General features: G+C 35.5%; 1 protein-coding gene across 2 annotated transcripts in view; it reads right to left on the bottom strand.

Moving 5' to 3' along the window:
• Positions 1–15,459, bottom strand: part of CREBRF (CREB3 regulatory factor) — a 65,110-nt gene continuing 49,651 nt past the window's right edge. For both annotated transcript variants that reach the window (XM_049874325.1, XM_049874326.1), the window contains exon 9: positions 1–5,871. In XM_049874325.1, the coding sequence (XP_049730282.1) occupies positions 5,756–5,871 (116 nt within the window). In that variant the 3' untranslated portion in view covers positions 1–5,755. The remainder of the gene's footprint in view (positions 5,872–15,459) is intronic.

Below are 15,459 nucleotides of genomic sequence, written 5' to 3'. Positions count from 1 at the left end.
CCAAAATGTCCCCCCCAAAAGTTAGCTCTTTGTACATTATCAAGAGAGGGGCTGCGTGATCAACAGTTTGTTGCTTTGCAGTGGGTTATCTTGAAGAGGAGTGGATGGTTGCCTTGGTAAGCAATAGAGACGCAAGCAGTAGAGAAAGGAGAGGCAAAAACATGAGGCAAGCAATTCAAAACCTTTTCATCTTTTTTTTATTTTAAATTACAAAGGATGTTGCATACACTGATGAATCTGTATCTGACTAGAAGTGCTGAGGGGTTGGAAGGTGACAGAAAAACAAAGGCAACAGTTGAATTGAATTGCCTTTTCTTCTGAAAAGAAAAACTGCACAACTATTAACCAACATTTAATAGAATAATTTTTAAACAGCTCATGCGTCAACAAGATAAAACTCTTTCTAGACAAGAGACAGGACTGAATCCAATAAAAAGTTTCTTAGCTCCAGTTGGGGGAGAAGGAAAAAAAAAAAAAAAACTCTACAGAATATTTATGATAGCATTACAAACAGGATCCCACACAACTATGCAAAAGAGGTTGCCACATTACATGAACGAATGCTTTGAATTCTTGTCCTTCCGCTCTTCTCTCATGACTTTTTATGTGCTGTCAGCCCTAGTATCACTGTTAACCACAAATGCTAAGCTATAGGACAAATCCTAGGGAAAGAAGGTAAAAAAAAAGCAGGCAGTGAAATACAGTATTATATAAAAATGTGTCGGAAAGGCAGATACAGTACACACATATACATTTCTGTTATTTGGTTCTGAAAAAAACAAAGGGCGAAGGGCAAGACACAGTAATCAGTCCCGCTCCCATCCACCCAGAATTTAATTAACTACACCATTGTGTTTACATTGTTATGAAAGAGGCAAACCTAGTTCACCCAAACTTGGCACACAGAAATACCCCACTCTGATGTTCTTCACTGGTCACCAAGTCTTCAATTCCAGAAGACTATTTGAAAGTAGTTTTGAGGTTCTATTCCCTCACTACTACCCCCAAATGTCTCTTTTCTAAGCAAGAATGGCAATTTGGCATAATTCAGTTCCGAGGTGTGATTTCTACATTTCAGTCAGTTTACTAAGCATGGAGGACTATGTTTCAACACATAACCCCCACCTGCCTATGGAAGTGTATAACTTTCAGTAGTACATTTTCATCATCTTTCCCCAACATGCTTATTCCTTAAAACGAAACAACCATTCCGACAACTGACATTCACTGTTACATCCCAAAGTGTTTGAAATATTTTAAAAAATGGAGTCATCTTCTCATAATGCCCTTATTAAGATTACAAAGATTAAAAAGAATCCACAAGTATTACGGCACTGTGTGAGACAACTGGTCATGACCCAAGGGAAGAACAAGACTGCAGTTCTGTGCAAAGTTGTGGAAACAGCCTCAGTTCCATGGGAAACAGTATTCCACAATAGACTTCACTAGAAGGATAATCAAAACCTTTTACTTTAACACTGAAAGCATAATTCAACGCATTCTCAAAATTCAAGTTTCAAGATTTGGAGAGATGCTAACATTCTGTTACATAATTAACTAGAAAATACTTGAACAGAATTTCGGGAAGACTGTAAGAAAAAAAGGAAACATAGGTTTTTCTTAATTCCTACGGAAAGGCAACTTGAATTCATTTCTTAGAAAGTTAACTAAATCTTAGCAGCTAAGATATTTTTAACTGTATGGAATAAAGAAAAGCACATCCATTCTTGACATTTTGGTGAATAAACTAACAGCTTTATTAATGAAGGCAAACATCAGATAACTGTATGAATATTATATATAAAAAAAAGAAATCCAAACTAACAGCATTGTATTTCAAAAGTACTGTACTTCTGTTTCTTTTAAAGAGACGTGTCATCTGTTTTATAAAACAAACAAAACGGGTATTCTTCTCCTACAAAAATTCTGGAAAAATGAAATAGTCAATTTCAAGCCAATGAACTGAACACACCTTTCTTTAAATGCAGACTATTGCTAAGAAGCAAATAAAGTCAGACATCAGAAAGAAGATGTATGACAAAGTCATGAAAGTCAGAAAAAGGGATGTAGTGAAATTACTGCTAATTCTCCCCCCTTGTAATCAAAGACCATTCAAAACTGGTCTTTCGTACAAATATAAAATAACTATAAAGAGAGGGGAATTCGAAACCATGTCCATCTGAAATCCTTCATGATGCATTTGTAATAGCTCTGATTCTCTCACCAAAAAGGTCAAAGTTAAAGATTTAGGAAATGGAAGGGAATGAAGATGTTTAGTTTTACATGTACAAGTAAGGCACAATATAAAGCCACATCCTAATCTGTCATGAAGGACATAGGAAAGGACAAGAATCATACATGGTACAGTAGAACAAACAACCGTATTGACTGAGAAAGTGTGGCACCCAATTCCAAACTCCAACAAGATCGTAACAAGAGCAACTGGACAGCATGCTTTCACATGGAGACAAACTCTATAAAGAATCCAGTGTATCTGAAACTAGGAAAAACGTTTTTTGTTTGTTTTTCAATCATAGTAGTACTAGAGTCAAAGTTTATCATTGCTTTTGGAACGATGGGTTTATTTGAGGTGAATTCACAATGCCTTCACTTAAAGTAAGATTCTGGACTTCATTATGAGCTATCTGTATACCATGTATGAACACAGAAAACCTTTAAAGAGTTCTTCTCTAATGATCTTCACCCAAAAATACATGCCACGATTTCAAAAAACAGAACATGTACAGTTGTTGGGGTTTTTATGTTACCCTTATAAGATCTGTTTGTGTGATACACTAAACGTATATATTTTAATGACAATAGAGGAAGCAGATTATTACTGGCATTAAAGTACAACCATTTCTAGCCGGTTTTAAATGCCACAGAGTCCCCTGGTTAAAATGCAAAGCTGCACAGCCTGCCTATGTCATCATCTTTATGATAAAGTTAAAACAGCAAAAGGATTTAACTTTTACTCTACATTTTACTGCCAGGTTTTTGTTTAGATCAAGTATCGCTGCAGCATTCTGACCAGCCCAGATTTAGCAGCAAATGGCAGGAATCATATAAAATGCAATTTTTTTTTAACAAAGTGCTTTTCTAAGATATACATACATATATAAATAGATACAAAATAAAGTGTCAACATTAAAAAGCTCAACTATTTAAAAGCTTTTAACTATTTAACTTAAGTAGTACATATAAAACACTGAAATGCAAGGATATGGAATCTACTAAACAGATTCAAAGTCTTTTTTTGTTTTTGTTTTTTTTTTTTTGAAATGCAAGACCAAAAAAATCATATTCTGGTTTGCAGACAGGAGAAAAGTATCAAAAAACCAGAATTCCTAGTAGAGCAGCTAGAAAGGGGCAATTTTATAAACCTCATCAGCTGAATCTCTATCATGAAGCGATCTTCACCTGATTGCAAAACTGCCATATTGTGGAATATTGTCCAATTTCCCAGATACACTCTCGGTCAAAACTACATACTTCCAAGTTCCAAACCTGTGCTTTGCCTTCTCCCATCTACAAAGGACAAACTTTAAACAATGAACTTACATTCTATTAAACTATTAGATTTGAGCTTATCATCTGTTTAGTGGGAAAGTACTAACCAGGTACATTTCCACCAAACACTCTGGAAAATCTTGTGCATCACAGTTCAGCTAAGGTGTTAAGACAATCCTTCTCAGCACGTTAGCAACATTGTTCAGTTGTTACTGTGTTTTAGAATCAAGCCTTCATAAACTACAGCTTCATATGCTAGAGCTTACAAGGGGGGCGGGGGGAGAAAGTAAAAGAAAAGGAAACACGTTATGTAGACAGAGTATAATTAAAAATAAATTCTCCAAGGGGTAAGTTGGAGAAATAAGATACTTTCCCAGCAGCTAGGTCTGAAATTGTTTTGTTTTGTTTTCCTTGCTAGATAGGGTATTTTGTTGTTGTTTGCTTTTGGTTTGCTTAAGAATAGTTTTTAAGCTACCAGTTTATAGAGTTGAAAAACACAAGATCTGAGGATAAAACAGGAGAGAGACAGGATGGAGAAAGTCTGTGGGAAAGGTTTATAATGCTGCCTTGATGTAAGAAATTTCTCATCAAGAGGTAAAGCTTTAACACAGTCAAAACACTGACTAATGAAGCTGTCTTATGTGAGCAAAAAAGAGCACCTAAAAACTAAATGTGTTGGTATTTCTCAGTTCTAGAAACTATAGAAGAAGAATAAGTCACATGTAAGTTTGAAGAAGCTTGTTTGAAAATATCTGTACAAAAATATAAAAATCTATAAATTTTTTTTGTTTTTGTCTGAAGCTTGTGTTGATCTTTGAAAATATTACATGCACAATAATACATCAATTGGAAAAGTGGCAACTAAAGAATTAGATATTTTTAGCTTTTTTTCTTTACATATATATACATAATACAATAAAAATAATCTGTATTTTGGTTGTTTGGTGAAAGTATACTACAATAAGCTAAATAAACTTTTGAATTTTCAAAGTCAAAAACTATTTTACCAATAGCTTACTAAAATGAAATATATTAAAATTTCCTACAGTAAGTGCAGAAATGAAAAGATTTACAGACACCTAAATGGCCACCAACTTATCTACTATGGAAGCAAACTAAAGGAACAGCAAAATGATATTTGTATGTACGGACGCTCCTTCTGTAGATAATTGGACCCAAACAGAAATAAAATTCACAGTTCGGTAAGATCCCTAACCCTGACCTTTGAAATTTTTCTTTTTTTTTTTTTTTTTCCGTTTTTTTTCATACATTCATACAGTATCATGTAAGCTGTGCAAAACTTTACTTAGACTGGCAGTTTGCCATATCAGTTGCATTTGTCTTTGGTACAAAAAATAAAACAATCGCAATAATGTGCAAGTATTTGTCTTCTTCCGGTCAAGTACCGAAATTGAGTTTTCTAGAGCCATCTTTTTTTTTGTTTTTTTTTTGTTTTTGTTTTTTTTATACAATACACAGACTCTGTGGCATATATCTACATTTCAACATAGTCCTATATACATTCAAAAAATTTGAAAAAGAGTTGGAACAAAAAAACATTTAAACCCCATAATTTTTCCATCTATATATCTTGTTTTTCCTCATTAGGGTTTTTCATCATACAAAATATTACCAGTTTTATAGTTTCCCCAAAATACAAGGCACGAAGAATATGCTTTTTTTTCTTACTTGCACAGACATTTATATATATATATGTATATATATATAGTATTGAGCTCTGAAAATGAACGTCTAATATGGCACACAGGCACGAGGGCTGGGTGTGCCATGTACAAGTGAGATTAATGGTTGTGGAAAATCTGAACAAAAAGCAGTAATTCTAAAAACAATCTAAACTGACTGTTTAAAAAATGCTTCCTCAATTTTTGTGTGTGTGGTTCAGAGCATAAACTTGCCACAATATTTGGCATTTACATTAATATCTTCACCCCTCCAAAATGTTTTACTTCACCAGATTTTTGAAATCTGTACCCTAAACATTTACTTAAACTTATCAGTTTCAATTCTGATGCCAGTAGCAGTTTTAACCATGGTTTATGCTCTGAAAATGCAATAATCAAGTATTTTGGATCATGCTTCACTTATGCTACTTAGTTCTTAAAACAATGTAACCTAATTGTAAATGTTTACATAATGCTAAACTGACATGCAAAACAGAATGAAAATTTACAATGAACAACGTGAAGAACACAGACATTTCTGACCAGTGGTCCAATGAGGCTGATTACACTTTTGATGCTGGTATTCTTAGTCCTACAAGGCCTCCAGTGGGATTGCCTTCTGCAGTCTTCTCTAACACTTGGTTAACAAATTCGGAGGTTTGCCCAGCAACTGGGAGGCCTGAAGAGAAGAATAAAAGGCACACTTAAGACACTGAAATGGAAGGGGCATGAGGGGAAGGTAAGCACCAGGAAACATCTGAGGATCAAGGTGTGGCCTTTAGCTTCATATGGGTCCCAAACGAGTGCTCTGCTGCTTGCACTGCAGCCCAGAAAATGATTCTACTCATCAAGTTGGAGCCCACGATCTTAAAATTAGAAGAGGCAAACCAAAAATAATCATGAAGAGTGGCTAACCAACTTTTTAAAGTGGAGTAGATAACAAATAAATAACAGTCCAAACCTAATCCCAATGCCTGCAGACTTTACCATGTCTCCAACCCAACCAACTCAACGACAATAAAGATCTAAAGGATGTTTTCAGTCATTTTTATAATTACTAGATAAAGTTTAGATTCCGTTTTCTTCATTAAAAAAAAACAGTAAATGAATAAGAAATGCTAGAAGAAAAGAAGGAGAAAAGGTGGGAGGTAGTGTAAGTACACTGACTTTCTCATCTTCTATAGCTGAAGTCAAAAGATATTTAAAATTGATAAATTAAATAACATAAAAGTATAAGTGAATTTAAAAGATATAAAGAAAAATAATAGAAGGTTAAAAGGAGATGGAAGTTAAAATATATTTAGTCATTGATCATAGGAAGAAGTCAAAAGAAACATAAAAATAGAGTACTAACAGCATCTTAACCATGGGATTAAACTCAGCACAATCAGTGATGGGACAAACTGACATTATGTGCCTCCTGATATGATGAAATGGAAAGGATATATCTCCTATGAAGAACTCTTGACAAAAAATGTTTAACTGCATCTAATCAGGAGGAAGCAGAAAAATCCAGATGCTGGATTCTATAAGATAAAACTACCTTGACTCTTCATGAAAGAAACAAAAAAAGGGGGAGGAGTGAGGGGACTAGGAGATCGATCTAGATTAAAGGAGACAAAAGAAATATAACTAAATATAGTGCATGATCTTTGGATCTCAAACAAATAAAAAGGACTGTAGAGAAAATTATTGAGACAATTTGGGAAATTTAAATATAGAAGCCATATTAGAAATTATATCAGTGTTAAAGTACTTGGGTGTGATACTGGTATTGTGGTTATGTAGGTGTTATGGTTTGAATTACTTCCCCCCAAAATATAAGCTGAACTCCTTCTGGCCCTTGTACCTGTGGATGTGATCCTGTTTGGAAATCGGGGTTTTCTTTTGTTATGTTAATGAGGTCATATCAGTATGGGGATTCTAAATCTAATGACTTCACAGTTTCAAAAAGAGCCAAGGAGACACAGACACACACACACAGAAAAGACGAGGAATGCCAAGGACTGCCAGCAGACACTAGAAACTAAGAGAAAAGCTCACAGAAGGAATCAACACAGCTGATACCCAGATTTGAACTTTTAGCCTCCAGAACTATGAGAAAATAACTGTTCTTTAAAGCGGTCTACTTGTGGTGTTTCTGTTAAGGCAGCACTAGGTAACTAAGACAGTAGAATATTTCAAGAGATATATGTTGAAGTACTTAGTGATGAAAAATCACTACATTTACAAGTCATCTACAAATAAATATTCAGAAAAAAATACATATAGACAGAAATAAAACAAATATAGCAAAATATTAACAAGTGGTAAATCTAGTTGGATGATGTGTATATTGTTCACTGAATTATTTCAACTTTTCAGAAGGACTGAAATCTTAAATGAAAAGTTGAGGAAAAAATTAAATATACATTTTAAGTTACAGTTAAAAAAGTAGTTACAAGACAAAAACAATCTTCCAAATTACCAGAGGAAGCATAAAAAAATGAAGCCATAATAATGGACCATACAGTGAACAATTTAAAAAGGCCAAAGACACGATATAAACAAATCCTAGCAGATCTTTTGATGGCAAAACTAAGACCAAACATGTATCAGAGCGATAAATAAAAATGAGCTAACCTCACCTATTAAAGAAAAACTTCCAGGTTGACTCACAAAGAAAATCCAACTATATCCTATATATATAAAAATCTAAGAGTGGATTAAAAAATTAAATTTTAATTTAATTAAAGAGATGCAGGTAATATAAAGTGGTTCAGAAAGACAGAAAGTAAAAGGATAGACAAAGGACTACCAAGCAAATACAGACAATAAAAAAGCTGCTTACATTCGTGAGTCATGATTTTAATACCAGACAGGACTGAATTCAGGGCAAAAGCATTTAACAAGACAAAGAAGTATAACTCATCATAAGAAAGACTATAATTCACAAGGAAGACCTAACAGTAATGAATCCTATTCAAACACCACAGAACTAAAAACCAAAAGCAAAACCACAGAAAATATAAGAAAAAACTGAAACACATTAGTGGGAACTCTTCTCAGCTGTTGACAGAGAAAACAGACCAAAAAAAGAAAGAAAAGGTAAAGACCTAATTAGTGTAATTGACAAGGTTAATCTAGTCAACACACATTGGGCCTTACTATAAAAGAAAACAAATCTTTTCAAGTGTCCATGGAACATTTAAAATTTTAATCATCTATTAGGTAACCCTGCTGGTGCAATAATTAAAGCTATAGACTGCTAACTGAAAGGTTGATGGATTGAAACCACCAGCAGCTCCACAGGAGAAAGATGAGGCTGTCTGCTTCCACAGAGATTTACAGCCTTGGAAACTATGGGATCGTTATGAGTTGGAATTGACTTGACGGTAATGAGTTTATTAGACAGCTAAGAAAACCTCAATAAATGACAAAAAAAAAAGTTAATGAAACTAGAAAATAATAGTCCCTGCCTTTTGGGAATTTTAAATCTCTGTCAAACAATTCTTGGGTCAAAGAATAAATCAAACCTAAAATTTCAAAATATCCAGAAAATTATGAAAATATGACATATTAGAACTTACGAAATATAGCTAAAGCAGTGCTTGGAAGAAATTTCCCAAAAGATTTTAATTATATTAACGAACATGAAAAAAAAAAGGAACGAATTAAGTAATTAACTCAAGAAATTAGAAGACATCAAAAAAGTAAAAAGGGCCAAAGATCAAAGAACCCTACAACTCGAACAAATAGAAAGAGAGCAGCAAAAGAAGCCAATGGGTACCAGAAGAAAGCAAATAATAAAAATTAGAGCAGAATTAAATGAAATAGAGAATAGAAAAACAAGAAAGAGTTAACAAGACCAAAAGCTGGTTCTCTGAAAATATCAACAAAATCAATAAACCATCGGCCAAACTCACAAAAGAAAAACAGGAGAGGAAGCAACTAACCTGAATAAGAAATGAGATGGGTGATATCACAACAGACCAAATTGAAATTAAAAGAATCATACAGAATACTATGAAAAGTTGTACTGTAACAAATTTGAAAACCTAGAGGAAATGGACAAATTTCTAGAAACACACTACCTACCTAAACTAATACAACCAGAGGTAGAACAACTAAATAAACCTGTAACAAATGAAGAGACTGAAAAGGTAATTTAAAAACTCTCAACAACAACAAAAAAAGCCCTGGCCCTGACGGCTTTACTGGAGAATCTACCAAACTTTCAGAGAAGAATTAAGGCCACTACTACTAAAGGTATTTCAGGGCATAGAAACGGATGGAATACTCCCAAACTCATTCTATGAAGCCAAGATAACTCTGATACAAAAACCAGGTAAAGACACCACAAAAAAGAAAATTAAAGACCAATATCCCTCATGAACTTAGACACAAAAATCCTCAACAAAATTCTAGGCAATAGAATTCAACAACATGTCAAAAAAATAATTCATCATGACCAAGTGGGATTCATACCAGGTATGCAGGGATGGTTCAATATCAGAAAAACAATTAGTATAATCCATCCCATAAATAAAAGACAAGAACCACGTGATCTTACCAATTGATGCAGAAAAGGCATTTGACGAAGTCCAACACTCGTTCGTGATAAAAACTCTCAGCAAAATAGAAGGAAAATTCCTCAACATAATAAAGGGCATTTATACAAAGCCAACAGCCAACATCACCCTAAATGGAGAGAGCTTGAAAGCATTCCCATTGAGATCGGGAACCAGAAAAGGATGTCCTTTATCACCACTCTTATTGAACATTGTGCTGGAAGTCCTAGTCAGAGCAATTGGGCTAGAAAAAGAAATAAAGGGCATCTAAATTAGCAAGGAAGAAGAAAAATATCTCTATTTGCAGGTGATATGATCTTATGCACAGAAAACCCTAAAGAATCCACAAGAAAACTACTGGAACTAATAGATTTCAGCAAAGTATCAGGATACAAGATAAACAAAAATCACCTGGTTTCCTCTACACCAACGAAGAGAATGTGGAAGAGGAAATCACCAAATCAGTAACATTTACAATAGCCCCCAAGAAGATAAAATACTTAGGAATAACACTAACCAGAGACATAAAAGACCTATACAAAGAAATCTACAAGATATTACTGCAAGAAACCAAGAGAGACCTACGTAAGTGGAAAAACATACCTTGCTCATGGATAGGAAGACTCAACATTGTGAAAATGTCTATTCTTCCTAAAGCAATCTATAGATACAATGCAATCACGATCCTAATTCCGGTGGTATTTTTTAATGAGATGGAGAAACAAATCACCAACTTTGTATGGAAAGGGAATAGGCCCCAGATAAGTAAAGCATTACAAAAAAGAAGAACAAAGAGGGAGGCCTTACTCTACCTGATTTTAGAACCTATTATACTACCACAGTAGTCAAAATAGCCTGGTACTGGTACAGCAACAGATACATAGACCAGTGGAATAGAATTGAGAATCCAGACATAAATTCATCCACATATGAGCAGCTGATACTTGACAAAGGCCCATAGTCCGTTAAATGGAGGAAAAGACAGTCTTTTTAACAAATGATGCTGGCATAACTAAATATCCAACTACAAAAAAATGAAACAAGACCTCACACCAAGCACAAAAACTAACTCAGAATGGATCAAAGACCTAAAAGTAAAAACTAAAATGATAAAGATCATGGGAAAAAAAATAGGGACAGCGCTAGGATCCCTAATACATGGTATAAACAGAATACAAAACATTACTAACAATGCACAATCACCAGAAGAGAAACTAGATAACTGGGAGCTGCTACAAATCAAACACTTATATACTCATCCAAAGATGTCACCAACAGAGTGAAAAGACAAACTACAGACAGGGAAAAAAATTTCTGGCTACGACATATTGGTTAATGGTCTAATCTGTAAAATCTACAAGATACTACAAAACCTCAACAACAAAAAGACAAATAACCCAATTAAAAAATGGACAAAGGATATGAACAGACACTTCACCAAAGAAGACATTCAGGCAGCTAACAGATAAACAAAGAAATTCTCACAATCATTAGCCGTTAAAAAAAAATATATATATTTATTTATTAAGAGAAATGCAAATCAAAACTACAATGAGATACCATCTTACCCCAACAAGGCTAGCATTACTCCAAAAAACACAAAATAATAAATGTTGGAGAGGCTATGGAGAGACCGGAACACTTATACACTACTGGTGGGAATGTAAAATGGTACAAGCACTTTGGAAATCAATTTGGCGCTTCCTTAAAAAGCTAGAAATAGAAGTACCATAAAAAAAAAAAATACAATCCAGTAATCCCACTCCTTGGAATATATCTTAGAGAAATAAGAGCCATCACACGAATAGATACATGCACACTCATGTTCACTGCAGCAGTGTTTACAACAGCAAAAAGATGGAAACAACCTAGATGCCCATCAACAGATGAATGGATAAACAAATTATGGTATATTCGCACAATGGAATACCATGAAACGATAGAGAACAACGATGAATCTGTGAGACATCTCACAACATGAATGAATCTGGAAGGCATTATGCTGAGTGAAATTAGTCACAAAAGGGCAAATATTGTATGAGACCACTATTATAAGCACTCAAGAAAAGGTTTAAACACAGAAGAAAACATTGTTTGATGGTTAGGAGGGTGGGGAGGGAGGGAAAGTGGAATTCACTAACTAGATAGTAGACAAGAATTATTTTAGGTGAAGGGAAGGACCAAAAACAATACAGAGGAAGTCACCACAACTGGACTAAAGCAAAAGCTAAGAAGTTTCCTGAATATGATCAAACACTTTGAGGGACAAAGTAGCAGGGGTGGAGGTCTGGAAACCATGGTTTCAGGAGATGTCTAGGTCAATCAGCTAACAAAGTTTATTAAGACAATGTTCTGCATCCCACTTTGGTGAGTCGTGTATGGGGTCTTAAAAGCTAGCAAGTAGCCATCTGAAATATATCAGTTGGTCCCAACCCACCTACAGCAAAGGAGAATGAAGAATACCAAAGACACAAGGAAAACATGAGCCCAAGAGATGGAAAGGGCCACATAAACCAGAGACTCCGCCACCAGTGACTGCCCTGACAGGGAACACAACAGAGAGTCCCTGACGGAACAGGAGAAAAGCTGGGTGCAGAACTCAAATTCTAGTAAAAAGACCAGACTTAATGGTCTGACTGAGATTGGAGGGACCCAGAGGACACGGGCCCTGGACTTTCTGTTAGCCCCAAATTAAAACCATTCCCAAAGCCAACTCTTCAAACAAAGATTAGACTGGACTGTAAGACATAAGGTGAGGAGTATGCTTCTCAGCTCAAGTAGACACATGAGACTAAGTGGGCAGCTCCTGTCCAGAGGTGAGAAGAGAAGGCGGAGGGGGACACGAGCTGGTTGAATGGACAGGGGAAACACAGGGTGGGGAGGAGGATTATGCTGTCACACTGTAGGGAGAGCAGGTAGGGTCATATAACAATGTGTGTGTAAGTTTTTGTATGAGAAACTGACTTGAACTATAAATTCTCACTTGAAGCACAATTAAAAAAAAAATTAGAAGAAATGGTAAGTTCGATAATTAGTTCTTTGGGGGGGGGAAGAAAAACCTAATAACTAACCTATTCAAGAAAAAAGGGAGAATACAAAAGACCTAAAATACCCACTGCCATAGCAACCCTACAGGACAGAGGAGACCTGCCGCACAGGGTTTCTAAGGCTGGAATCTTTATAGCAGCAGACTGCCACATCTTTCTCCTGCACCAGAGCTGATTGGTTTGAACCGCTGGCCTTCTGGTTCGCAGCCGAGTGCTTAACCACTGCGCCACCAGGGCTTCTCAGGTAAAATAAGCGATGAAAATGGAGCACTAATCACAGATAAATAAGAAATTAAAAAATAAAACTACTTTGCTCAGTTCTAATAAATTTGAGGGTCTGGATAAAGAGAATAATTTTCTAGGAACATATAAATTACAAAAACTGGCTCCAGAAGAAATAAAGTTTTCAAAGAGTAAATGCAAACAAACAAAGAACCACCACACTGGGCCAGATGGTTTCAAAGAGTAGTCTACCAAAGCCTTTAAGAAAAGGAAACTCCAATGTATTTAAACACTACTGAAGGGGAATTCTGGGAAGATGATGGTATGGCAGCAAAGATTTTTAACCTCTTCAAATCTCCATATAAAAAAAGCAACTAGACAGCAAACCACAAACTCACAGAAAGCATTTACAAGTGACAAGCCATCCCCATGACCTCTGAAATTGAAGAGGGGCGGAACAAACTACTAACAGCCAGCAGACCTGCAGGTATCAGCACAACCAGCATTTGTGAGGGAGAAGCCAAAAGGAAGCAGCGGGTCTGAGAACAAAATATTGTTCTCATATTTGGATATTTGGAATGCATAGCCGGCCAACTTGAGAACTGCAGCAGAAACTAGGAGGAGAAACTTTTAACTAACTCATTTGTGCATACAAGGTAAGGGCTAGGGGCCCACGGTAAAATGTGAAGGGGATGGAGCACAGCAGTCTAGCTCCTGTGAACTTAGAAAACTAAACAGCCAGGGCTGCTTTGCAAGACAGGAGTTGGCACTGATTCTGGAGTTGGAATCAAAACTGAGCAAGACAGGGACAATAGATATGAAAGAAAGAAGCTCTAGAAATCTCAGAAAGCAAGCTGCCATATTTTTAAACATTAGCTTAAAAAAGGCAAAGGGCATGGGGGTGGTTTGTGAAGTTAGAAAAGCTATCCTGAACTAAGCCTTCTTTTAAAAGTTCAGAAAAACTAGTTTCATGTAAAATAAGCAAGAGAAAAGTATCAAAGTCAAAATCCCATAAAAAGTTATTTTAAGAAAAAAAAGAATAAAACATCCCTACAAATAATGAATGGGGGCAGTGATGGTTCAGTGGTAGAATTCTCACCTATGAGGGGAGACCTGGGCTCAATTCCCAGTCAATCTCTCATTTATAAAGTCAGGAAAATAATAATACCTCCTTCCAAGAAGGAAGCAAATAACCGAAAACACCCTCAGTATACTCCTGAATCATAGCAAGTATTCAATAAATTTTAGCTGTTTATTCCTTCCTAACATCAAAGGAATCCTTTTTTCCTGGCTTTTAATCTCCAGTGGCACAGTGGTTAAATGCTCTACTACAAACTGAAAAGTTGGCCGTTCCAACCCACCAACCTCTCAGCAGGAGAAAGATGTGGCGGTCTGCTTCCGTAAAGATGACAGCCTTGGAAACCCTATAGAACAGTTCCACTCTGTCCTGTAGGGTCGCTGTGAGTCACAGTTGACTCACTGGCAATGGGTTTGGGGTTTTTTGTGTGTGCGTAATCTCTAATAACTTCTCCTTTGGCCTTCGGACATAAAGAGTTGTCAAATTTCATGAAATTGTTGGGTCAAAATTTACACGCATTGTTAATTTTATAATGATTTGAAGTTGCCCTTCAAAAACACTAATATACTTTACTTCCAGCATGCACGTAAGGCTGTCAAGACAAACCTGTAATTTCAAAGACTGCAACAGACTCAGTAAGTGCACAGATGCATGCAATGTGTATCCATCTTCAATTAACAAAAATGCAATCATTTTGGTAGATATGAGAAGTATTTCTGTATAAATAGAAATAAACTATTTTTCATCACCCCACTCCATCTAAGCATCTTGATTTCTTCATAATACTTATGACAATTTGTTACTATTTTTGCTTTCCTGTGTATTCTTTGTCTTCTGTTTTTAGACTACAAGCTTATGAGAGATGGGACCAAATCTGTTATTCATCCCTATATCCCCAATACCTGGCACATAGTAAGCACTGAAAAAAAATTTGTGGAATAAATAAATTTGTAGTAAATGGAGGTCAGAAAACTTGTCTTTAACAGAAATGTAAAAAAAGATCCCAAGATATTTACAATAAAAAAAGAGAAATATAAAACAAGGTAGTGTAAGTTGAAGTTTTTGTTACTCTACAATTCAGGTAATAAATGGCTAGTTAATAACTAAAAAGTAGACACTAATTCTTTTTTTTTTTAATAATTTTTACTGAGCTTTAAGTGAACGTTTACAAATCAAGTCAGTCTGTCACATATAAGCTTATATACACCTTACTCCATACTCCTACTTACTCTCCCCCTAATGAGTCTGCCCTTCCAGTCTCTCCTTTTGTGACAATTTTGCCAGTTTCTAACCCTCTCTACCCTCCTATCTCCCCTTCAGACAGGAGATGCCAACACAGTCTCAAGTGTCCACCTGATACAAGTAGCCCA

Source organism: Elephas maximus, chromosome 2, assembly GCF_024166365.1.
Source record: "Elephas maximus indicus isolate mEleMax1 chromosome 2, mEleMax1 primary haplotype, whole genome shotgun sequence".
Classification (NCBI taxonomy): Eukaryota; Metazoa; Chordata; class Mammalia; order Proboscidea; family Elephantidae; genus Elephas; species Elephas maximus.
Note: the sequence above shows the minus strand (reverse complement) of the source record. Positions and strands in the feature narration are given on the sequence as shown.